Source organism: Pygoscelis adeliae, unplaced genomic scaffold (assembly GCF_000699105.1).
Source record: "Pygoscelis adeliae isolate BGI_AS28 unplaced genomic scaffold, ASM69910v1 Scaffold66, whole genome shotgun sequence".
Taxonomy (NCBI): Eukaryota; Metazoa; Chordata; class Aves; order Sphenisciformes; family Spheniscidae; genus Pygoscelis; species Pygoscelis adeliae.
This window is the reverse complement of record NW_008825167.1, coordinates 6,084,282-6,110,210: the sequence shown is the minus strand read 5'-3', so window position 1 is coordinate 6,110,210 and position 25,929 is coordinate 6,084,282. Positions and strand designations below refer to the sequence as shown.

Here is a 25,929-nt window from a genome sequence, read left to right as displayed (position 1 = left end):
AAATATGTGCTTAGTTTAACACCACTATGTATATCAAATTTAGTTAGAGTACACTAGCACAGTTTTACGTTTACCAGAGTCTTCTTCAGATTTGGGAGAGGTCACTATGGCAAACTTTGTGTTATAGCGAGCTTTCTGTTTTTCACTAAGCATGTTCCACTGCGATTCGAGCAATTCTTCAATCTCCTCACTTGAAGCATCTGGATGTTCAGCAACCACCTATACATGCAGAAATAGGGTTGTATTAAAAAAAGGTGACCATTGAAAAGAATGGTGTACATACTTCTATTGCTTTGGAAAACTGGATACAAACAAGTTATCTAACATTTCTGCTGTAGACAGAACTAGATTAAAACCTTCTGTATCCAGTTTTTCTTTGAATAACCACTTCTCTCTCTCTCCCTCTAAAAAAAATAATCTATTAGCATATTCAGAAGTACTAAGAATCATTTTGGAAGTATCTTTTAACATTCAAAAAAATGGAGTAAGTGTAAATCTTATCTTGTGGTCATTCAAAAAAATTTGTATTATTTCTTGATTAAGTTTAAATCTATACCACAAGAGACAGACAAACAATACTGGAATATATGCTTGCCTACAAAGACATCCATCAGTTCATAGGAGAACTCATTAAATACATTACAGGTACATTAAACTCACTACACCTATCTTAGCAGAGATTTACACAAGCTAGCATGTGATGCAACATATTCCTGTACTAATTCATCATTTTATACTATGTATATGAATATTAGGAACTCAAAAAGCTGTGCATCTTTTCTTAATAATGTGAGCATGACACATAATAGCCATCAACATGGAATTTAAGAGTTTCTAGAAGTTTATTCAACACAAACAGAAAATCCAGTATTAAAAACAAAGAAAAAGTCCTCCCAAACTCCTTCAGTATTCCCATACTTCTACTTAAGGAAAAACAGATTTGATTAATCATACAAAGTCAGAAAGCTCTAAGATTGTACGATCTACAGAAATGAAACAGTAGCCGCCTCAACTCATTACCCAGCATTCTCCAAAATCTTATTACTGGAGTGATGCAACCAATACCCCAAAATCACAGAGCAAAATAAAAACTAGGCCAACAAAGCCAAGCGTTCAAACAGTAACACCATTCAACAGAACAGAAATACAAATTTTCTGTGGTAAGTGGAAGTGATTAAACCTAATTTCTTAGAACTTCGTGTCTTAAAATTGCATTTCCTGTTGTCAAACAAGATACAAGTGTGACTGAAGCTTCTCCACTGGTTAGAATAGCTGTAGTACCTTTCTTCCATTGGGATTATTCAGTATCTAGTAGGGAAATTCATGCTGTAATTTTTCCCCTAGTAGAGTACTAAGAGTTCACTTGCTTCTACCGGGCATAATCCATCTGCATAAAGCTTGGAGAACACAACTACCTTTGGAGACCTCTACTCAAAGTCTGATTAAAATCCAACAATGTCAAAAAAGTTATTGAGAGGGGAGAATGTGGACAGACCCACAAGATACCCCTCCCACAAATCTCACTTCTTTAGGAAAAGAAATTAGCATCAATTTTGACCATTGCCACTAAGTGCATAGTTGGTTGTGCTCAACTAGGGCACGGAGTTATTTAATTCTCTAAGAAATAACTAGTTTTGTTCGCACAAATGAGGTAGTTTAACATCATCTCCAGTCCCACCAAAATACAAATAAAAACAACTTTCAGCTGACTAGGAGCGCTATGAAATGACAAGCAAAAGACACTCATGGTTCTTAATGATTAAGGGATCCTTGCAGAGAAGGCCTCCAGGGAAAACGCCCAGCAGACTTCTCCAAAGTCTTCATATTGTAATACTTAATCCCAGCATACATACTGGAAATGATGTATCGGGTATCTTGATGTACATGAAAATCATGCACTTCTCCTGGGTACTTATTCTAAGTCTAACTATGCTACAGAGCACATGGAAGATCTTTTCTTGGATCTGGGAATGAATATCACTATAGGTGTGGAAAACATGGTAATTAGACCAGGCACGTCCTAGCTCATCCAAGCAAAGCGTATTACCTTCACTCTTATTTGTCTTCATGTTCAACAACTCCTTATGCATGCAGAAATCTTCAATTGTAAACCCTGCCAGTGAAATTATTTCTTAATTTACCTCAAAACAGACTCAAGGCCCAAATCAATGAATTAATATAAACAGCATAGCTGTCTGCCTCTAGCTGAACAATACCTTTATCTCAAGTCAGACACTCCCTTCGAATGATTACTATGGTTATATTTCACAGAGGAAGCGCAGAAGAATGCCAATAGTACAAAATATATCTTTGCTCCTTTGGTAACAGCACAAAATACTTAATGCGTCACTACAACCATGAAAGTGCTCCAAGCTTTCAACGCCTCCCTCAGGGAAGCATGCCTCTTAAATCATTAAAAACATTTTTGAGCAATTCATCCAGTCTTCCAGCAGCCATCATTCATTTCTAAAAACTTCAACTATTCCTCACCCTCCCATTCCCAGAAAAAGTAACACAAAAAGTAGTAATTAATAAAACTAAACAGACGTATGAATCCTACTACCGTACAAAGCTGGACTCCAAGCAAGACACAACAGAAATGGCTCTACTTTTAAGAGAGCTTGTGATTATTAAAGGCCCCAAAAGAGAAGTCTTCAGTTATTCCTTTCCATTCAGTTCCATCCCTTCCCAAGTCTGGGGGCCAGAGAGCCTCTTCTGGATCCATAGTTTTCCTTTCTTCTAAGTTTCTACATGCAAATACTACAGTAGCCATACACTAAACTCTCAGATACCAATACAAGTAGCTCAAAAACAGGTCTGTTTTTTAGCCAACGTTATCACTCCTTCTAAAGCATCAGAACACCTACAACAGCAACCAAACAAACTCTTGGATGGAAAGCAAACCATGCAAGTTGAACCAGATAAGCCTAACCAATGGGGAAACTCCGAATACTAGTTTGGATACAATCTCCACCTTCCACCAAAGGCACAAAACTGCCATTTCAAAAGCGACATGACAGGCTGGAAGTGTTAACTAAACTCAGATAACTTACATTCTGTGCAAGAAGCATGAATATCTAAAATGGTATTTCCCCAGTTTGCCAGTTAACTTCGAATCAAGAGAAAGGAAAGACAGGTTCTACTGCCCTGATCAGAGAGCGGGACTGTTATCCGCCATTACCAGCTGTCTGCAGTTTTTGTAACCTAGTTCTGTTCTATGCATAGAAGTGCTTCTGTACCTATTAGAATGGATTACACACTTAGGTGGATTTGGGTTTTGATGACTGATGTCCTCTCTCTAAATATATGTAATATTTTGAAACTTACTTCCTTCTACTTATAACTCTGTGCAATATTAGCCACTATCATCAGTGTGATTTTCAAGCTTATACAAGTTTTTCAGTTTCCCAAAATGACACTGAAGACAAAGCAATTCCTCAATGTCAAATATTGTAATAGTCTTCATATTTTCCATCTATTAAGTTGAGAATTACAGTATAACCATAGTAGGGAATAAAGCTTGATAACTGGCACAGAAAATAGAAATATAACATCAGAGACTCAGCATGTCTCTTCTGTGGTAAGATATGTTTGGCTATGAGTCCATAAAACCAGTCATAATAATCTCATTTCTTCCAGAGAAGTAATTTCATGTCCCTCAATATTGCACAAGACTTCTTGCTACCTACCTTAAAGGCCAAGGAAATTCCCCCTTGCCATTATACCAAGACACAAGGTTACTGATAGAAGACCTGGAAATAGAACTCAGGTCTCTCAAACATGAGACAGATGATTTACCCATACAGCTTTTCATAATGAGTATGTCAAAATCTGTATTTAATAGTCTGGCTACAAAACCCTTTCCTTTCTGGAGCCAGCAAACTGAACTACCAAAGCTTTTCTCAATTTAACGAAAGCCACTAAAAGGTGTATGTAACGCTGTGTTCATTTTCATTCTTAGTATTAGCTTAAGTTGCAATGATCTAAAAAGATCCTAAGTTGAACCACAACTAATTGACTTCCATACAACAGAATCTGTTTTTCATTTTTTCTTTGTAAGTTCGTATCTATTAATGTTTTCTAACACAAACCTCCTATAACCCTTCAGTAGCTAAAGAGTGTGACAAAGTCACCACTAACTTTCTGGTCCTTCTGAGGGTATTATGCAATAGTACAACTACAAGAAAATATGAGAACTCATGCTTCTTTCAGTGCATGAGTACAATGGAATTGTACTGCAAATGGAGCAGAGGGTTTTAAGGAAGAAAAATGACGGTCATGATTTTAAAGTAATGAGCTAGAACAGCAGTACTGCTTTTATACCTCCAACAGTCTTCCTAAGAAATGTCGATATTAAGGTATTTATTTATTCTACCTTGTCTTGGAGTGTCATCCTCTCAAGAGGACCTAGTTTCTGTACCAGCAGATTGCACACTGACAGTGATTTTCACAAGCTTTGTTAAGTAGCTTCTTTTGAAGCTCAGCAAAAGATTCTAGGTGGGTAAATGGGAGTTTTTGAGTACTTCAGAGACAAAGGAACAAACCGAAGGATTTGAGCCACATTTTCAGAAAGAATGTACAAGCTAACTACAAGTAGATCACCACAAACAGCATAACCTTCGTTATATTTGCCTGAGCATATGTATGCATATCTACAGTATTTTATACACATTAAAAAAATTATGGCTAATACAAAGGACTATTAAGATTATGTAGGAAGATACTAACATGACTTATGCTTAAAGTACAATGGCATTATCACTGTCTTGTTTATATTGCTTATCTACATTCCCTTCTTTCTCTGTTCCTGTCTAGACTGAGATTTGATGCAGGCATACCTTGTCAAGCCCAGAGTATTATGGGTTCTACAGTAACAACTAGTTTTTGTCAACTAAAGTGAAGAAGTTTCTTTAAGTACAAAAATTAGAAGAGGCAATCAACAACAATAACAGCTAAAAGAGACTAACCTCATCTCTGTGCTTCTGACAAAAGACCAGAAACTGAGATACTGCATCGCCCTTTCTGCTTCGCGGAGTAGATGCTGGAGTTTTCTTTCTATTGAGAGGGGAGCCTATCCCTCTTTTGGATTCTGCCTGTTCGGATGACTTTTGAGGAGTAGTATTCTTAGTCCCCGACTGACTGCTTTCTTGCATATCATCAGTGGCAGACAATTTTGATGTCCTTCTCCTCCTCTTGTTAGGAATGCCAGACTCCTTCATCGATTTCAGATTTTGAGTGGTTTCTTCGTTTGAGTAAGATGACTCATCTATCTCCTCTAATGGTTCCACAGCAATGCCAACTTCCTTTGCCACTCGAGGATTAAGATGAGGTCTGTCCCTAACATAGATGAAGGTGTACTTGGCCTTCCGTTCTTCCACTGTCATGCCTACTGCTTCACTTGCTTGCTTAACACCCATCTCCCACTGTGGCCGCAGCTTCCCTGAAACAGGCTTTAACATCTGCAAGATAAGACGACAGTGTGAGAAATTTGCCGACTTCTGATTTCAAAACGCCAACATTAACACAAAACATTTCCAAGTGCCTGTGTAATGTATAATTATAGTTCAAACATTCAAATGGAATTGCATTTGATAGTACTGATACTATGCATGAATCAATGACAAAGCAGAAGAGTACTGATTTTTAATAAGTAACAAACAGTGGCAAATCATCCCATTCTTTGCATCTATAAATAAAATATAAGACTACAAGCCTCTGTAAAACAAGCTGTCGTTAAAGCTTTCTAGACCATCTATTTATATCCGTACTTATCTGTAACAGTAGAATAAAAAGCTGCAAATCTTGTCTGACTTGGTAGCCTCTTACCTTTATTTTCTCTGCTTTAGTGAGGGCTTGTTTTGCACTTTCCTGGCATAATTGTTCAAACTGGTCTTTTTCTTTGAAGGGCACAAGGCTCTTCTCAAATATCCAGGCTCGCTCTGGGGCATCTCCAAAAAACTGAACATGATATTGACGAAAACTCTTTTTCTGTCCTGAAAATTAAAAACAAATGTATTTAAGATACAACTGAGGTTGTTTTCTGCACTTTCAGACTTGAAGTCTTTTGTAAGCTGCTATAGTTACCATAACAAAAGTACAGTACCACTGGTTAACCTTTCAAAAACTCACTTAACCATCTTGAAAGTCGCTGAGCTATAATCTATGAAGTTTGACACAAAAGCCCAATGGTTTAATTCCATACAAGAATATGCTTTGCTAAATTAACTTAAGGCTACAATCATCTGTCAGTGCTTTCCATGTATATTAACTTACACATAGGCCTGGATGTTTCTGAAAATGCTACATTTGAAAAAGTTTCCAAAGCTTGGATAGCCTGTGCACTCAGCCTCATCTCTGGTTAGCCTAAACTTTATCTTTTAATATTCTTGAATAGAAACACATACTTCAACTAGTTTTACCACTTGCACTCACAATTTCATCTTAACCAAGCTTTTAAGGAATCAAAGCAAGAAATGAAAAAGATTTGGGTGGTGGAACGGAGAGAAGGGAGAGCGGGAAGATAAGAGAACAATTCTGAAACCTAGACAAGAAACATCCATTCTTCTAAGATTGTAAAGAGGAATATTGGCTCACTGTAGTAAGATATAGGCATACAACCTTCCCCTTCTAAAGATCTCAGCTATTCTACAGTAAAGCAGGAAGACACCACCTTCAAAATTCACCAAAGAGTTCACAGGTAACAACAAACTTCTAAAAGGTAGAGGTAAGAGAATCAGACTTAAGACGTCCTCTAGCATCTCCTTCATTAAAACTCGCAGATTTGTTTGTCTTAGTGTCTAAGTGTTCAAATTAGGGTCTCACTTAAAAATAGAGAAGGTTTTAACTGTGACGACCTACACATTTGTGTTTGTAAATTGAATCCTGCTGCAAAAGGATCAGTTACGCCCCCCCCAGTATCTATGGTTCTTCAAGGTGTCACCACATTAGTATGTCTAACATGTATTCTGGGAGGAAGAGGAAATCAGGTAAGGATATCTACCCAGTAAGAACAAATAACAGTCACAGTTCTCCATTACAGATGTCTTCTAACTAGGTCTAGATTTTACTAGGTTATTCATATACTGCATGTCTTCCACCTTAATCAGCAAATACTTCTAGGTGGTTGCTTCATGTACTATTATTACTGGGTTTTCTAGACTTACAAGGACTCATTTGAGATTAGATATGAGAATCTAGAGGAATGACATAGGGAAAGGTCTTGGGACTGTATGCATCACACATCCAATCCAGTAGTCTAATACATGTTCCAGTAATGCACAGTCAGGAGCAATTCTTTCGCACAGTAATTATTTTGTCCTCATCAAGCAAATGTGGCTTAACTAGGGACTACTGAGCTCTGATGACTTAATCTATGATGAAATAAAGGATAATTTTCATATTTTACCAGGATGTCCTAGCTGCAGAGAGATGGCACAGACTACATTTACAACCACCTGTAAAGATCTGCCTCTGAGCAGCCAACAGCCCAGTTCCAAGCAGACACAGACACTCTATTCCTTTTACAATATAATGCTGGACAGCTGTAACTGCCTAATTAACGAGTCTAAATAATAGCACCTACCACTAGAATCATTGAACCTATTTGTGAACCTTCAGATATCTTCTGTGGGCTGAATTCGTATCAATGCTCCTGGATAAAGTAACGGAATTCATTAAGGGTTGTTATACACGAAGACATCATTTTGGGCTCACAGAATCCTGGAACCACTAATTATTGAAGGTTTGGGAGAGTGTTCTGGGGACCCACCACTATTAATTGTCTTTTTCTGTACCCTGGCATCTGTGGTTGACCACAGTCAGAGACAGGATATTAAATGAGATGGAGCTTTAGTCTGACTCAGTACAGGCCTTCTTACGTGAAAGTGTGCATCTTGCAAGTTGAAACTTACAAATTTTTCTCAAGCCTAACCAGCTGGAATGATGAAATCAAGTATTAGCATCCAGAAATTCAGATTGTTTATAAACACTGTCGATCCTAATCCTAGAAATGAGAAATACAGAGACCTAGCTGAGTATTTCTACAATTCCCAGATAAAAGAACTCTCTTGTTTGGAACAGGAGACTTTTGGTAGTGCCTCAATAGTAAACTCTAGGTGGAAGATAATACACAACTGGAAATACGTAGTGATGGAAATATGCGTATCTGTGTGCATTTATCAGTTATGATGGCTGCCCAGCCCTAGTCAACTTCCTGAGAGAAAAGGCAGGCCCCAAGCCAACTCCAGAGCAAATATTACCCTCATCCATATAACTTCAAACAGATGGAAGTTAACATCTCAAAGAACGTGGGCCCTTCTTTCTGTTAGTACTGCACTGGTTGCATTCAGACATAGGACATTGGTTTTTGCTAGATCTATTTCTATAGTTTCTTATAAAAAGCTACCACAGAGATTCTTGATAATGAGGCTCCTTTAAAGAAGCAGAGTAATTCAGTTAGGAACAAATAAACAGCTTTATTTCTCTCAAAATCCAACTCTCTATCTCATAATAGACCTAATAATCCAAAGACTAAAATCACAGGGACTGCCTGATCAAAACTCTGCAAGACTGCTACAGGAAAAATTTGTCTGAGGAGTCTATAATAACCATTCTAGCAATTGTATGAATGCTTGAAAGGGTTCTCAAGAAGCCATTTAGTTTACTACCAACATTGAGTCTAGCTATAATCCTAGAGATCCTCATTCAATTTGTTCTTAAAAACCTCCTATGAATGAGATCACACCATTTCTCCAGGCAATCCACACCAATGCTTCACTATCTTTATCCCTTCCAAGTTCTTCTTAATATGTAGACTAAATATTCATTGTCACTCCTTTAGCTACTCCTTGTCAGACTAAACAGCCCCAGTTCCTTCAGTCTGTCTGTGCAGGTAGACTCCTAAATTTCTGTTCATGCTGTCCTCAGAACCTTCTCTGTTTGGTCCATGTTTCTTGAAATGAAATGGCCCAAACAGGATGAAATGAACGAAGTACTTCCGCTGAGGCCATGCTAACACTGGAAAAGCAAAGGATCTACTTCATGCTTTTTATAAGCAGCACTATTAATTTATGTCAGTGTGATTTTGGTCTTTCTGCAGAGAAAACTACAATGGGTTATTATAACTCTCAGACTCCTTTCTGTGAAAATGCAGCTTTCCACTTGTTTCCCCGCTTGATCACCTACCACTGTAAAAATCCAAAACTTACTTCTACTGAACTGTACTTTTTTTCAGACCACACCTCCAAAGTGTCAAGATTATTCTGATTTCCAATCATACATGTTTACAGTCCCTCCACACTGGAAATTTGTAATTCCAATGCAAATTTTAGATGTATATTCTAGTCTATTTTTGAAGCTCTCAATGCAACCCTTGAAAATGACGTAAAACCAAAACCACAAACACACTCCCTTCCCAGACTTGGAAATACATAGTTAAAAGTTACTGAAATCTCTAGTGACAAGTAAATGCCCTACTCTGTTCATAACAATGGAAGCCGATACTTTCACTTGATCTAATAAAATATATGAAAGTATTTAGAAGCATAAATATCAAAACAAAGTTATGTGCTCCTATTTTGTTTTGATATTCCTATTAACTTCTTGCTTTTCTCCTTAATCTGCAAGTTTTCTGGATTCCGTTTTCAGGTTTACCAAACTTTCAGTACAGTTTGGCATAAACATAGCAAAAAATAGTTTACAGTGCTCAGCTGGAGTTAAAACTAGTGAGGGATGCAATGTGCAGCAAGAAGATTTTCTGTAAATACAACAGTAGCAAAAGGAAGGCTAAGGAATGCTCACTGGGGCAGGAGACTGAGTGACAAAGGACACAGAAAAAGCTGGGGTACTCTGTGTCTTCTCTCTCTCAGGGTTTTGTTTGTCTGTTTGTTTTTTAAACTGTAACATCTGCCCCCAAGCCTTCAGGTCCCTTAGTCTAGTTATAAAGGCTGCAAGACTGAGGCACTACCCACAGCATATGAAGAAAAAGTCAGGGAGCACTTAATCAAATTGGACATCTATGAGATTATGGGACCAGATGGGATGCCTCAGGAAGAGCTGAAGGCGCTGGCCAATGTGATTGCAAGGGTGATCTCTCTAATTTTTGAGAGGTCACAACCATCAGGGGAGATACCCAATCACTGGAAAAAGGCAAACATCGCACCTATCTTCAAGAAAAACAAGAACAGTCTGGGGAACTACAAGCTAGGCTGACTAGCTTACTCTCAATGCCTACAAGATTATAGGGCAAATTCTCGTAAAAGACATGTCCAAGCACATGAAAGACGAGAAGGTGTCTGGAAATAGCCAGCACAGACTCACCAAGGGCAAATTGTACCTAATCAATCTGATTCACACAGTGCTAATACAAAAGGCAATGGACACAGGTTGAAACAAAGGGAATTTCAACTAGATAAAGGGAAAAGTCTTCTTGCCATAATGGCTGCCAGTCACTGGAACAGGTTGCCCAGAAAGGCTGTAAAGTCTCCATCCTCGAAGACATGAAATATTTGACTGGACAAGGCCCTGAGCAACCTGCTCTAACTTGGAGACCATATGACTTGTAGAGGCCCTTTCCAACCTATATTACTTCTATCATTCTATAACCAGCACAGATAAGCCTCACAAGTTTCAGGTATCAGAACAGAGAACAAAGCTGCAAGTGAGATTAAGAAATCATACAGATTCCTACTTAAAAATTTCATTAACACTTGGTAGTCCCTGCATTTAGAATCAACTGATGTTGTCTGTAGATAACAGTATTGATTCTATGAATCACAGAAAATTTACCTGCCTGAATTACGGATTGCTTTTAGTAAAGCATAATCATCAGGAGTATTTCATTCCCATTAGCTTCCAATAAAGTTTCTAGTGCATACCACTTCTCCAAGCATCTCCATAAAAACAATGGAAAGTACCATCAGATAATTTTTTTAATAAGACTCACACAGTTTCATAGATCACAATTTTGGTATCTTTCGGAGAATGTTCAGAGTTAAAAAGACACAGTGGGGAAAAAAGCTCCATCTGCTATATGCTCAAGAATACTGTTTACATGATTTTAACATTCCTCTTGACAACAAGGAGCTTATTCAGTTACTGATACAACTGAATAGATAAAACGAAGAACAGAATTTTCCCCAAATAATGGTATGTATACCTGAAGAAACTTGGATGTTTGTATCACCACTGACATACCTTTTAGTTTAGTGTAGGAATGGAGAACAGGATCAGCAGAAACCATACATGGCCACCATGGAAAACCAGACACTTTTGACCACACTAGATCTCCTATATTATACTTCAACAGATGGACTTTGTCTTCTTTGACGGTACTTTGAGTTGGATCTCTCTTAGCAGGAGCCTTAAAAGATAAAAAAAGAAAAAAACCCAAACAACTATCACCATATTTCTTCAGATATGCACTAGGATTACTAAATAGCACACAAAAATAAACAACAAACTACAGTTCATATTCTCTGTTTAAACATTCTCATTATATGTAAAAACACAGAGTCGTAACGGAAGGAGGGAAATAAGAAATAGTTCACCAGAATAAAGAACTATCATGTTTGCTAACAAATAGCAATCATATTTCATGTGTAATAAAAACTTTAAGTCATAAATTTTGTTCTCTCACAGCAAAAAAAATCCCAAGTTCCATTTATGTTTTTGTTTTTAGTTAGAAATGTTGGCAAGTAAGCTGTGGTTTGCCTTTATCTTTTCGAGTAACTGCTACGAGACGGTCAGGAAGGCTTACTTTAATTTCAAACACATTAACTGAGCACTGGGTGTAGATGTGGAAAAGCCAACCTCCCTCCCTCTGTATTGAGTATTATTAATCAAGTTAAGCGCTATACATATAAATGTGTTCTTAGATTTAAAAAAAAAAAAATCCCAAACTAGAATAGACTGAAATACTGTCTTTATGTCTGAATAGAAACTACATAAATAACCAGTTAAAAAACCCCAAACTATGCATCTTTCAGCTGTCTTTTTACATACTGAGAATTTGTGACATGAACCCTTCCCCACACTCTTGCAATATTTTTTTTTCTGTTCCAGTTTTAGCAGGAAAAGTTTGTGAGTGCTTGGGTGCTGGTGCTCTAAAGCTATTTTAGCTATTGGAAAACAATTACAGAACTATTTCCACTTCAAGGGACAGGTTTAACTACAAGGGAGTTTTGTGTTCCCGTATGACAGACACACATTTTTACTGCATCGTAACAGAGTTCAGCAACACAGGCTATTCACCAACTAAAACCATTCCACGAAGTTAGTTACATTTTGTCTTTTTGGCTTCATCTGTTCTATTTGATATAAATAATGAACGTCTTTACATAGGCAAGCCTTAACTCTGGATGTAAGAAAGCACAGAACATGTCTCATTACAGATATCTGTTAAAAAAAAAAATCACATATTTTTAATTTGCTTTTTAGTTTTTCTAGTACTACATTTACACGCAACATGTTATATCGTTCATCTTGCGTAGTACTAGCTCAACATACAGAAGGCGGACTGGAGCTCCAGGCTTTCAGTGGATTTAATATTAGAGCTGGAGCAAAATTCTGTTTTAATTAATTAAAAGTGGCAAGAGGAAAGAAAGAACACTGTTAGGAAACCGGAAATCTAGAATGAGGAAACAAGTATTTGGAGCATTGTGTTGAATCAGAGTAGATCAAGTTACCTTGTACAGATTTTTAAATCCACAGAATACTACCATAACGAATTACACATTATTTTCCAAACACAAACAACAAAAATCTTTGACGTGCTGCAACAGCATAGAGATTTTTTTGCAACTCAAACATAGAGGCACATCCAATCAAAAAATCTAAAGCTTAACGTACTCAGAAACTCTTTTCCTCAGAGCTTTTAAAGCTAAGCCTACTAGACACACATGATGCTATGTCATCTGATTGTTAGGGACAGTTACTCATCCAGTGATTCAGCTTTTCTGATGAATTCAGACTTGGTTCACGTGCCTCCAGCTAGACCCATGTTCCCACGTCTCAAGGTTTTTGGCTCTCTAAGGATTCTGTAAGACTGTCAGAAAACCCCTCCCGCTGAGCTTGCCTCAAGTCCAGCAGTCTCAATGGACGTAAAAGATTCCAAGCAGATGTGAAAAATCAAATGCTCCTTCTATCAGTTAAACATGACATGAAAAGTTATGCTTAAAAGCTAAAAATTAAGAAATACATATGCTGAGAACAGATCCGGATAAACATTAATCCCAAAACACACAAACTGACTTCAGCATTTAAACTACATAGGTGGGATGAAAATATTTTTCAGTGAGTTAACTTTTCAGAAATGTAAAAGTTACTCAGAATTCTGAATCTCATTTTAATTTATGAGTCCCTGTATTTTTCAGAAAGTGCAACTAAGCTACAAAGATTTATGGCTACAATCTGAGAGGGAGCTGGATGGAATAATGAAAAGGCTCTAGCAGTGCTTCTTATTGTAGCATAACCTAAAAGGAGTGGCAGTACAGGGGTGAATACTGCATTTCAATATACCTACAAGCATTTCACAAATTTTAAATATGCCCAGAATTCTTTTACTATACTGGATCATGATAAAAAACTTGAAAATGACAGGCTCTGATAAAGCCTGCAAGGTTTATCTATACAATGCTTGCTGTAGTTATGTTTTCTTTTATTGATAAAATGCACATACTTTAAAAGAATGGCAAAATACAGCACAGAATTCTATATACATAATTTTTTTAAGAGCTCTCATATGAGGTTATTTAAAGACCTACAGAAAATATCACCATGAACTTGCTCACTTCCATCTTACTTTCCCACATCGTTCTGGTTTAGTTTGATTTTCCAATTCTGGGAATTAGTCTGATCTATTCAATAGGTATCTCAACAGTAAACAGTGAGGTGAAATTCCTGGCATGTACTTCTGAGACAAGCAGCTGTAGGACATCAACAGTCCTTTCAATACTTCCTCTCAAAAACATTTTTGCAAACCGCCAGCATAGCATTAAATGCTTACATATTTAAATTGATTAAAAACATCAGAAAATGGTAGATACTGGAAGACAATCATATGCATAGATTTTACTTCAGTATCCAGGCTGTTTTTTTAAAAATATTGATGGGATGGGAAGAAAAGAGCACTTCTAAACAAATTTGCCACCCAGTCCCCTGTTGGCATCTATGTTCTCATACAACGAGAGCCGAAGCTTCTTTATGAGACACTTGTACTCTCTGCAATTTTTAAGAATAGGAAATCACCATTCAAGTTACAAAGTGGTATAGAAAAAAGTAATTTGGCTTGCAGGTTTCTTTCTTCCAGAAGAAAACAGGAATTATTTAGGCAAATTTTGATTCCTAACAATATGCAGTCAGACAGAACAGGGCATCTGACTGTGCACCCGTGGAAGACGGAGAGGCAGGACTGGAAGCGCACTTTTGGTGGTCTGTGTGAACGCACCAGAAGACAGGGAATACCTCCTCCTGCAACAGCTGATCAATTCTTTCTGTGATGATACTTAAACAAGCAAATTAAGATGGGAGACTCCTGGTTTAGAGCACAACTGTAAAGCAAGGGAAGTCACACAAAATCAAACTATTTTAAAATACTTTCCCCTCAATTTTTGGCTCTTTGTGTCTTTTTGACAACTTTTTATTTCTTGAAATTGTTCTCACTTCTAATTAGATCTCCTACCCATAAATGTCAACAAAGTAAAGCCTGTTGAGCATTCTGTGCTGCAGAGGAACACGGAACAGTCTTTTCTTGCTGTCATTGCTAAGTAAGTCTGGACTGCTCTGCCTATGCCCCATCACATTACCTTTTACTGCAGTTTTGACAGAAGTAAACATACACATTTAGTCGCAGAATTTCCCCTCCCTCTCCTTCCTTAATTACAGACAAGCTCTGCAGCCTCTGAGAGAACTACCACCTCAATCACCTGAGCCCCAAACTTTAAGCCAGTTATGCTAAACAGAAGAAGGAAACAGCTTGTGATCATATTTCTTTTCTACTTTGGGAAGGAATTCCAGTTTCTTTTTCTGCTTTCAAACAGTAGACTGCAGAGAAGTTACATAAATGGGCAATCAAAGCCTGGGTGAGCAGGTGATGACTCCCACACAGACGAGTCCTAACGCTGAATACACAGGCATTTTGACAGGCTCTGCACCACTCCGTATGGCAGACATTGAAATTCCTGACTTTCTTGATTAGTATCTTAATGAAACACTTGCTCTGAAAGGCAGCTAGACAAATTTTTTTATTTTGTCCAGGGGGGCGTGGAGTGTGGAATGGAGTAATTCCCTTATTGCAACTGAGTTTTTCTGTGAGAAATTATGTCTTGAAGAGTACTAGCATCCTTAAAAACTCATCTGGGCCAGCAGCTGCAATAGGCTGAGAAGCACCAAAAAAGAAAAGAAAATTAACACGCCTTTCCTCTTCCCTTAACATTTCACAGATTTGTTTGTCATTTCTCTCAGCACTTTCATAACCGATGAATGACAGGCAGATTGACAAGAATTTATGACACTGCTGTCAGCAATCTACCAGCCCAAAGAAGTGGCTTGGCCATAGAAAACATTGGTATTTAATTAACTTTGCCTACATCTGATCAAAAGAATCCAATAAGTTTCCATTTAGTTCTGGTCTGACTAATGAGTATGAAGAGACAAGAACACACCATGAGTGATGGGTAATTTCAAAGTTTAAAACTATCTTAAAATGACCAAAGAAAAATGCATTTAAGGGCAGCAATTTTACTGTACTGAGAGCTTTAGGTTTGTTTGTAGACTCTGTTACAAAAACACCATGATGAGTATTTAGTAAACAAGGGACAATGGTAATTTTTTTAAAAAAACACCTAGAAGTCTTACTAGGTGGTGTCAGACTGAGATAACTTTTTCTCTTTTAAAGTGGTCAGTGGTAGAGTAGATACTAATATTATTATCTATTTTGTGTATATATGCATGTGTGCATACATGGGCAAGGAATTATAACCCCTCAAAATTACTGCAAATTACCTTAAGCATCAAAAAGCTACTATTTCACTACATAAACCTGGAAATCTATAGAAATCATTAAAAAACCCCTTCATCTAACTGTAAATCGCCAAAATTTAGACAAAGGGATTAGACAAAGAACAATGTTGAGAATTGGTGAAGAATACACCACCAGAATTTAATACTGGACAAAAATAAAAGAAAACAATTAAGACAAGTGAAGACAGTAAATGCTCTCCTCTGTGTAACATAATGGGGAAGTACATATTGAACAACTTGCAGGTATCTGATATCTCCCTTTCTGTTTTCATTTTCAATTCAGTTCCATCCTGTATCAAAGAACTTCCACTGGACTGCACTATAATAGAAGGCCATGCTACAAACACAGACTGCTGGAGGTCCGCCTGCATTCCAGAATAAAAACCAATCTATTATCATTACAAAGAAACCAAGACAAAACAATCAAGGTCCCTAAACAGAATATATGCAATTAAAATGTACTTTAAATCAAAGTTAGAACACACAAACTTAGACGGTCAAATGTGTTTCTTTACTATGGAAAAGATAACATTGCCTGCTGACCAAAACCACATATATTTTTCTGGTCCTGCTATCTACTTGTGCTGTGTTTCATCCACTAATACTCCTATTTTCTATCATGGACTTGTGTAATAAAAATAAAAGTAAAAATGTTTTGTCTTCTCTTGCCTCTCTATCAGGAAAGATAGCGAACTAAGGAAGTGGTTGTAGAACAAACTTCATTCCTTTCAGAGGTTCAGGAGAGGTGGTAGGTTTGTCTGGAGAAAAAGGGAGCAACAGAACAAAAAAGATTATTTTTGTAATGTTGTTCTGTCACTTGAATTCACCAATGACTAAGGACACTATAAAAAAGTAAACAAACAAACTACATAGTAGGACAGTGATTCTAAACGTTTCTTCCTTGAAAAAACACCATCTCCATTACGTTCTTCTGAAAGCTCTTGCTTCCTGAAAAATTCAGGAATTTCATTTGACAAAAGACAAATCACCATTCAGTCTTCAAAGGCAAAGGAATGGAGGGATGCAACTACTTTCCCAGAGAGTGATGTCCTGTCATTCAGGACAGAGAAACAGCTTCTTCTCACTCTGTGACTGAGGGCAAAAATCTCATTAAGTCAAATCCCTTCAAACCCAAAAATTACAGCTACAGCTCATTAAAATCTATGCAAAACCCTCAATATACACTATTGCTTCAAATGAAAAGGGTGGCAACTTAAGTCTGTTAAGAAACAGCCAGTGCTCATTCTAAATGATTCTGTCTATAAAAATACAGTATCCTCACAAACATAACTGCCTTAGTGTTTTGTTTTGTTTTTTTTAAGATTATAATTCACACGTTATAGTAAATCTGTTTATCCCAGAAGGACAGGTCCTTAGAGGTCCTATGTTTATCCAAATAGCTCCCACCTTCTGGGATGTGGGGGAGTATATTTAGATAGTAAACCACAAGTAACTGAATGTATTAAGAATAAAAATAAGTTTTTCCACTTTGTCTTATTATGTTCTGTTTATTATCTAATGGAAGAATGCTGTGTAATTACATATTCAGCAAACCACTGTCTACAGAGGGAATGTTTCAGGCAGAAGACTAAAGAGTAAACCAGACCTTTGCAAGATGATTAAGAGAAAATCCTGAATTTTTACTACAAAATGGAGAAGGATGAGGAAACATGAAGAAAGAAGCAATGAGTTGGCAAAGTTTTGTGTTCCACCTTCAGTAAAACAGAAAGGGACACTTCAGTAGAGCATCCAAAGACTGCAGCCCTCAAAAGGCCATTGCATCAACCTCTGCACAATTAAATCTGCAACACCCTCGTAAAACATGCATTATATTGTGCAGTGAGGTAAAGACTCAGGGGAAAGAGGATGTGTCCTGGTTTCGGCAGGGATAGAGTTAATTTTCTTCCTAGTAGCTGGTACAGTGCTGTGTTTTGGATTTAGGATGAGAATAATGTCGATAACACACTGATGTTTTAGTTGTTGCTAGGTAATGCTTACACTAGTCAAGGACTTTCCAGCTTCCCATGCTCTACTGACTGAGAAGGCTGGAGGTGCACAAGAAGCTGGGAGGGGGCACAGCCAGGACAGCTGACCCCAACTGGCCAAAGGGGCATTCCATACCATGGGACGTCATGCTCAGTACATAAACTGGGGGAAAGCTGGCTGGGGGGGCCACTGCTCGGGGACTGGCTGGGCATCAGTCGGCAGGTGGTGAGCAATTGCATTGTGCATCACTTGCTTTGTGTAGTCTATTATTATTATTACTATTTTATTTCAATTATTAAATCGTTCTTATCTCAACCCAAGAGTTTTCTCACTTTTACTCTTCCGGTTCTCTCCCCCATCCTACCAGCGGGGGGAGAGTGAGCGAGTGGCTGTGTGGTGCTCAGTTGCCACCTGAGGTTAAACCATGACAAAATGAAAAGTCCAGATCAAAACAAAAAAAATGAACAAATTATACTGGGGGCTGGTTTGTTAGCTTTTCAGATTTCTAATTGTTTTATACCAAGCCAGAGATTTAACTAAAACCTTCCAAATTAAATTTTGAGAGCAATTACATTAAATGTATTTCTTCAAGTTATCTTTTTTCTTCTAATCACTTACTACTTTTCTTCTATTACTATAAGGGGGCCAAAGCTGGCAGTGTGAAGAATTACATTCGCAGAAGACACCAAGTTTGAATCTTCCTGCCACAACCAGGATTTAGTAATTTTTCTTTAATGTGCTTAGATGGTAAAGCTATAAAACAAGAGGACAAAAAAGGCTGAAGAAAATCACGGCTCTACTTGCAGATCCCCTGAAAACTTTTCTGTGCCGGCTGAGGCTCTTTGAAACCAAATATAAGTCTCGTGACAATAGGTTTGTTTCCTCCATTTCTTTCCACAAACTCATCTAAAGCAGTTCGTGGACAGCATGTTGAATATCACCACGCAGGACCCTCCCATCCAAGACAGAAAGCAAGCAGAAGACAATAAAAATCCATTTAAGTTTAGACAGGGATTCATAATGTAGATTATGGATTTTAAAACAAGATAAAAGCTCAAATTTGTATTTCAAATCAACCACTAAACTCCTGGTTACTTTTCAATTCTTTTTCTGGCTTTGGGTCCTTCATTAGCAAGTCTCCAGCAGATGAGAAATTTTTTTAAGATGCTTTTATATTTAAAAACAAATCTGTCTATCCAAATCAGCAATCCTTCTTTACACAAAAAGCAAGTATTTTAGAAATAAACTTAACACGGTATTTAGTAACTAGGATACAACCCAGAGTAAAGAGTTGAAGAGAAAGAGATTCAATCATTCACAGAGAGATCCAGCAAGATGCAAGTTCTGGAACACTTACCAACCTTCGATCTTTCTTAAAAATGTGGAGAGCAGTTTCTTTCAGCTGCTTTACTGAATTTCTGCATTTACATTTAGATGACCTCTTAAATTGTTACTGGCTTATTATTGAAAGGTTCCATGTTTCAGAAATTTAAATTAGATAAGGTTTGATCAGAATGAATGAAACCTTTTATACTTCTTTTATACTGAGTATTAGAAAAAGATTTCTGCCTACATCCAACTTCTCTAACCTTCATCCACCCTCAAAAATTTAAACTTTTGATGCAGTATCTGGGTACTTAAGACAGTGTGGATATGAGATGCTACAGAAGTCTGGAAAAGCGTAACTTTTGCTTTTTGCTCTGTAGAGCCATGAGGAAGTTTGGCACAGGAAACAAGTTATTTCTGAATAATTTCCATATGAATTTCACATAGGATAACAGAATGAAAGCTAAATCATCTCAACGTACCTACATATTTTCAGAATGCCATATCCGTATGTATTGTGTTAACTGCATGTACAATGGTTTCACGTACTTTCAAGATCAGAATCTGTATCAGGGCCTTACCCCTAGCACTCTGCTATGCTCCTACAGAGTTCAGTAGGAAAGAGTTTTCCCAAAACACTTTCTTAACAGATATCCTCCTCTTGGTAGCTCAAAAACATCCAAGGTAGCACGGGTAGATGTTCTGAATCCTAATATTCTTGGTAGAAAACAGAAAAACCCAAGCCCCAATAGTACTGCCAACAGGCAACTAGATTTACGGAACATTGTTTTCTGGTGAAGGCAGATACTTACCTCTACACTTTTTTGCAACAAGAACACTTCTGAAAGAAGCTGTCTAGGCTTAAATAGAACAAACGCTGATTTGGCATAAAGGGGCTCTGTTAGTTAACTAGTAATTTTACATAGTCCCAAGTACTACTTTGCCTTTGAGATTAGACCTTTAAAATGAATCCCCATACCTAAAAGCAGGCACGAGAGGTTTCCATCCAGGTTGTGTTGTTACATATACCTAGTAGGTCCTCCTCTTCTAGAGATGAAATGCAAGAAACTGTTATCAGTGGTTAACCACCCCAAGGGCAAGTGCGGGGGTGGGGAACCCCAAAAACCTAAACAGACAGACATTACCTTGATTTGGCAATGTTGAAGCATATTCCTGAAACATCCTTATTTTCAGCAATAAAGATGTACAGAAAACCTGGGAAACCCCAACCAGAAATGCCCCAACCCCATACGAATGTTAAAATAGGGCAGTCGTTGCAGTAAAACATCATAAAGCACATGATCAAAGTGCTATCAATTCCACAAGAACCAGGATCCCAAATTATTTTACTTCATCACAAGCATCCTCAACATATACTTGAGTTGATATTTGTTTCCCAAAAAACCAAAACAACAACAAAGAAACAAAACCAAGCTTTTCTAGCATTAGTTGCTGCTATGAGGCCACAGATTCACTTCCCTTCTTCATACAAGTGCAGCAGGGCTTGTTTAGCAACTGTGCAAGATCCAGTTTTCCATCTTGCACTGGGCTTCCAAAGTAAAGCATTTTTATGAACTGTCTTTCTGAGAAGGGAATGAATCCCTTATTATTGACAGCTTACACTTTTAGCTACTGCCCATTTCATGATGCGCAAGAGAACAACTCCTGTAGGTACTTCGGGTACTTGCAAGAAACAGAAATATAAATGTTAGCCTGGTTGGATCTATTTATTTATAATAGGAGGATAACGAAACATGGTAATAGACAAACATAAAATTAGCATCTGTGAACAAAGACCTCTTTTGGAGGTCCTACAGTTCATGTGCCCTACGTGAAATCCACTCCAGAACAAGGAAACTTGTGAAGAAGGCTGATATCACTGTTCCAAGACAGATCAAAATATTTTGCTTTCACTACTTTGCCTAAGGGTTACTACAAAGCATCTTTCTTTCTTGACAAAAGGGGGCTTTAAGGGCCAGAAATGACATCTGGTACAGATCACTCATGTTTCCCAAAAATCTGCCTGTAAATCCATCCAAGTAACATAACCCTGAACTGTAGAACTAACTCTCGGCTAAATACGGAAGTTAGACATGCATTATTTTGGTTAAGCAGAACACTGAGCAGAGCAACAGAAAGACTTCACCGTATCTTGGACAGAAAAGCAGTGAAAACAAGCAAATTCCTTGCCCCACCAACTGGTAATGGTCAATACAACGTGAAGAAGAGATGCTGAGATGATACCATTCATTTAAATCATGACACTACCAGTGCAATGACTGAGAGTAAGTCTGGTCAACTTAAAAAAATTAAACCAAAAAAGCGTCATTAACCTCTCAACTGTGTTATGGCACACAGTCTGCTGTTGAGATGTAAAAGGAAGTTAGTTTCAGAAGATGGCCTGCTCACCACCTTATTTGATCTGTCATGTCCACCATAGTTCCCAAAAGACCAAAAATAAAATAAAAAGAGTCCTGGAATGCACAAACCAAAGATGAATATGAAACAATGCAACAGTTGCTGACATTTTTCCAATTTGAGTTAGATTACATCTGGTCAGCTCTTTTCCACAGAAAAGTGGCTCAGCATTCAGAAGCAGTCAAGAATCAATCAAATGCTAAGTATTATTTATAATGAAAAATAATGAAATTGAGAACAATATAGAAAGTCACTAACATGCCACTGTATGCATCCACAAGACCTCTGTATCTTGAATGTCCTGTACTGTTCTGGTCCCTCATTCTCAAAAAAGAGACAGCAGAACCCAAAGGGCATCACAGTTCAGAAAAAGGGCTATAACAAGAAGTAACATTCTGGAATGGCTCCTATATGTGAAACAATGCACTAGGACTCTTCAAGCTGAAATTAAAAATTGAGCAGGTTTGTGAGAAATCTATAAAACTATCAGTAATGGAGAAGTTTGTCCACGATCTCTACTTCTAGCATTATGAGAGAATCAAGTGAAACAAGTAGGTGGCAAACTGAAAAAGAGTTGCTCTATTACTTAACATCATGGATGCAAAAAGTTCACGCTGGCTCAAAAAGAAACTGAGGTTGTCTTCCATGAGTTTAGCCATCTACAGCTATTAAATACAAAGTCACCAGCTCTAGAAACCTCTGAGTTACAAACTGCTGGAGGCTGAATGTATTCAAAGAGAACATCACTCCATGATTTGCCACATCTATACATCCTCTGCTGAAACTCACCCCCGAGCTGAGGTGCTGAATTAAACGGCTCCTTGATCCAACTTGGTAGAGCTAATCTTATATAGCATTTTTGTCATCACTTCAAGATATTATTTTATATTTGATTTGGATTCTTCCACCAATGTGTTTATTAAGAGAAAAAAAAATGTATTTACATATTACATATTGAGACCACAGTTTTACGCAGAAAGTGTACTTAATTCAGCCACTTTTACATACAAGAACAGGAAGTCTGGTATGGAAAGCCTTAAACAAATACTTAAGCTTTCTGTAATTAATTTTGTAGCCACTCTGACAATACTCATAGCTTCTAATCTCCCCCCAAACCAGTATACTCTTGATGCTGCATGCCTTTTGGTGCTTCTTAACCTACAAGTAGTTCTTTAAGATACTTTTCCAATGAGGCGTTAAGAACAAACAATTTAAAGTTCCAAAGTAACAATTACTGCTGCACATTGTGAGCTGCTTAGCACAAACAAGTTTTCAAGGTGTAGCTGAAGGTAATCCTCTACTAACAGCTAACGCAAACCAGTAGCTCAGGAACCCTTCCAAAAAGGATAAGAAGTTATTTCTCTTGTTCCTGAAGGGATCACCCAGAAGAGATTTTTAGGGTTACTCCTACTCCTTTGGGATTCTGATGACATCAGCCAGACAGCCTGTGTTATCACTTGCCTGAAGACAGGATCTGATACCTCAATAACAGCCTATTAAAAAAGAAAAAGTAATTGAGTTAATTTTACCCTACAACTACAGATCCTGACTCCTGTGGTAGTTTAGCTGCACATTTTATGTGCAAGTTCAGTAATCATACTTGACCAGGAATTCCTAGTAACTGATGATGAAAAACAATCAAGCAAGTCCTCCTTCTGAAAAAAGACACATTTATTTGACTTTATTTTTTCTTTTTACTTTTTTTGAAATTAAAACAAAACAAGTCACCTCAGGATCTGGCTATAACAGGTTAATCAAACATTTGATAAGCACAGCTCTCCAATCTTACAGAGGGAATTTGTTGGTTTTGGCTCATCTCTACTGATTAGATGCAAGCATCAGAGCAACATCACCACCTTCAGTGGTCCCCATCTTCCTGTATTTAGTCAGCACAGAAGCATAAAAAGCAGCAGATAATCCTCAGACTGCTTCTGTTCTACCCTTACTCGGTTTCTAAATCTTTGCCACTCACTGGGAAAGGCATTATAACATTATGTAGATATCAGATACAATGGAGTTGGCCAGACTGGTTTTTCTCTGTGAAGCTGAAATGGCAACATGAACACATGACAAGGACTAGTGGAATTTCTCCAGTAACTTGCAATTGCCCCCCATGTAGCTGCTGCAAAGTCATTATAGACTGTACCGAGCAGAAAGAGTAACAAACTGCCAAGTTTCTGGTACAATACTAAAAGAGGGCTACAAGAAAACTGGATAGGAAGCTATGTGGAAGGTACAGCTTTTGGATCATGTACATCTTACACAGCTGGAATCCCTAAACTAGCAAGCATAGCAGTGTGTGGACTTCAGGTTTGCTCTGGACACAGCATCGCTGCTTTTCTGAGCTACTGCACCCGTGCTAGGAAGCCATGCCAGGAAGCCATGCCAAAATGGCAAACTGCCACTTGTAGGCCCAAACCAGCCTGTGCAGAACAAGCTCAAATCTGCCAGTATCACATACTGAGCTGTTCTTAGTGTTAGAGAGCACAGACCTACTTTGGGACCACCAGCATGAGAGCTGCAGATACACGTACTCTATTTCCCGTACAGAAGCTCTGGATTGCTCTAGGGATCGGACTTGGATTACTTCATATTAGTATATGAAGTAAACCTCTGCCACCCTCCAAACAGGATTGTTTCACTTCTAACAAAAGCACTGAGTAAGAAAAATCTAGGAAAGTCCTCATTCCTAACTGGTAGTGTTGCAAGAACTGAAAAAACAATGACTTTAAAAAGCAGCCACCACAAAATCTAGTACTGAAGCATACTGCCACTCTCATGAGCAGCACTATCAAGTGGGCAACTATTGGAGTCCATGGGTTTGGCATCGATTCAAACATCTCACATGTGATACCTACCACCAATAACAGAACATTTGGAGGCGGTGTCAGACCGCTATCAGTGTAGTGCCTTGGCATAAAAGTTGCTAAACCAGGCCTTATCAGAAGAGGCCTGGATTTTAAAGTAAACTCCTCGGGTGGAGAGACACCAGGGGTGGGGGAAGAAGGGTAAAAGGCAGGAGGGAAGGGAGGAAAGAGCCACGGCTTGTCCCGCTTCCTCTCCTTTACCTTGGGAAAGTGAAAGCAGTACAGCTGTTTCTTGGAAGCCTGGAAAAGGTGGTGATTATCAACAGAAATCTAACTCAAGTCAGAGCTGGGCAGATCATGTTTATTCCCAATTGAAAACTGACTTGCAGATAAAGTTTTAAACAGCCTTCCTTTATGTTAACAAAAAATGCCCAAACAACAAGAAAACCCAACAACAGAGCATTGGAACATTTGTTAAACGATATGCCTCTCACCTCAGCAAGATAGTAATCTGCTATGTCCATCAAACAGAGATATAATTACCTTACACAAAAGGCAGTGAACCATGGCGATTTTTGCTAAATCAAAAGAGTAAGAGCTTGGACAACAAGAAATTGAGAGAGAAACCAGCCCAGAAATAAAACCAGACAAACAGGTTCTACATTAACTTGTAACCTACAGTAAACTATCTAAGTACAAAATTAATCAGCTTTTACTCCAAGGATATTTCTCCAACTTCCACTTTGCAGCCACAATCAGCTACATAAAATCACAGCATGATGCACTAACATTAAGGCTTTGGATGCTGGCGATGAAATAACAGCTAGAGCAGGGGCCTGAAACCAAAGAACACTGATATTAAGATATTACAGTTATGATCACAGAGAACACATGTATATCACTAGTCTACATGCGGACAAATATTTGAAAAATCTTCTTCAGCATGTTCCCTAGTATGTTTTTCTTCCTTTTTTTTAAACCTGCACAGTTGCAAACCCTCCCTGTAAGAGAAAGAAAAGCCCCAGACTTTTTACAATCAAGGAGTTATCATAAAACAACTTGTGACCTTTAAATGCTTTTTCTTTTGCCCTTTGTGCTTTAAAGTGCACTGTGCAAGAAAAAAAAGCCAGAAGCCTGACCCTCTGTTTCAAGTGCCCTGAACAGAATAGGGTTATACTATTGCATAGTCTGAGATCAAGCAGGTGGTTGTCCTGACTTGGTAGTTTGGTAGCTCACTGGTTTGGCACAGGAGCAAATAACCCCATCACTCTCCAGCTATCAAGTCTCAAGCACTCTGGGAAACAGCATTGACATGGTTTTCTCCTGACCATTTCTGGCCAAAAGACAACTCAGAGAACCCAGACCAACCTTTCTT

The 25,929-nt window shown here is 38.0% G+C and overlaps 1 protein-coding gene across 2 annotated transcripts in view; it reads right to left on the bottom strand.

Annotated features, from left to right (window-relative positions):
* The window catches only part of WHSC1 (Wolf-Hirschhorn syndrome candidate 1), a 63,662-nt gene that overhangs the window by 35,490 nt on the left and 2,243 nt on the right, over nt 1–25,929 (bottom strand). For both annotated transcript variants that reach the window (XM_009328789.1, XM_009328790.1), the window contains exons 2-5: nt 11,194–11,359; nt 5,827–5,993; nt 4,968–5,459; nt 75–219 (exon numbers count right to left, since the gene is read on the bottom strand). In XM_009328789.1, coding sequence (XP_009327064.1) covers nt 75–219; nt 4,968–5,459; nt 5,827–5,993; nt 11,194–11,359 — 970 coding nt within the window. The remainder of the gene's footprint in view (nt 1–74; nt 220–4,967; nt 5,460–5,826; nt 5,994–11,193; nt 11,360–25,929) is intronic.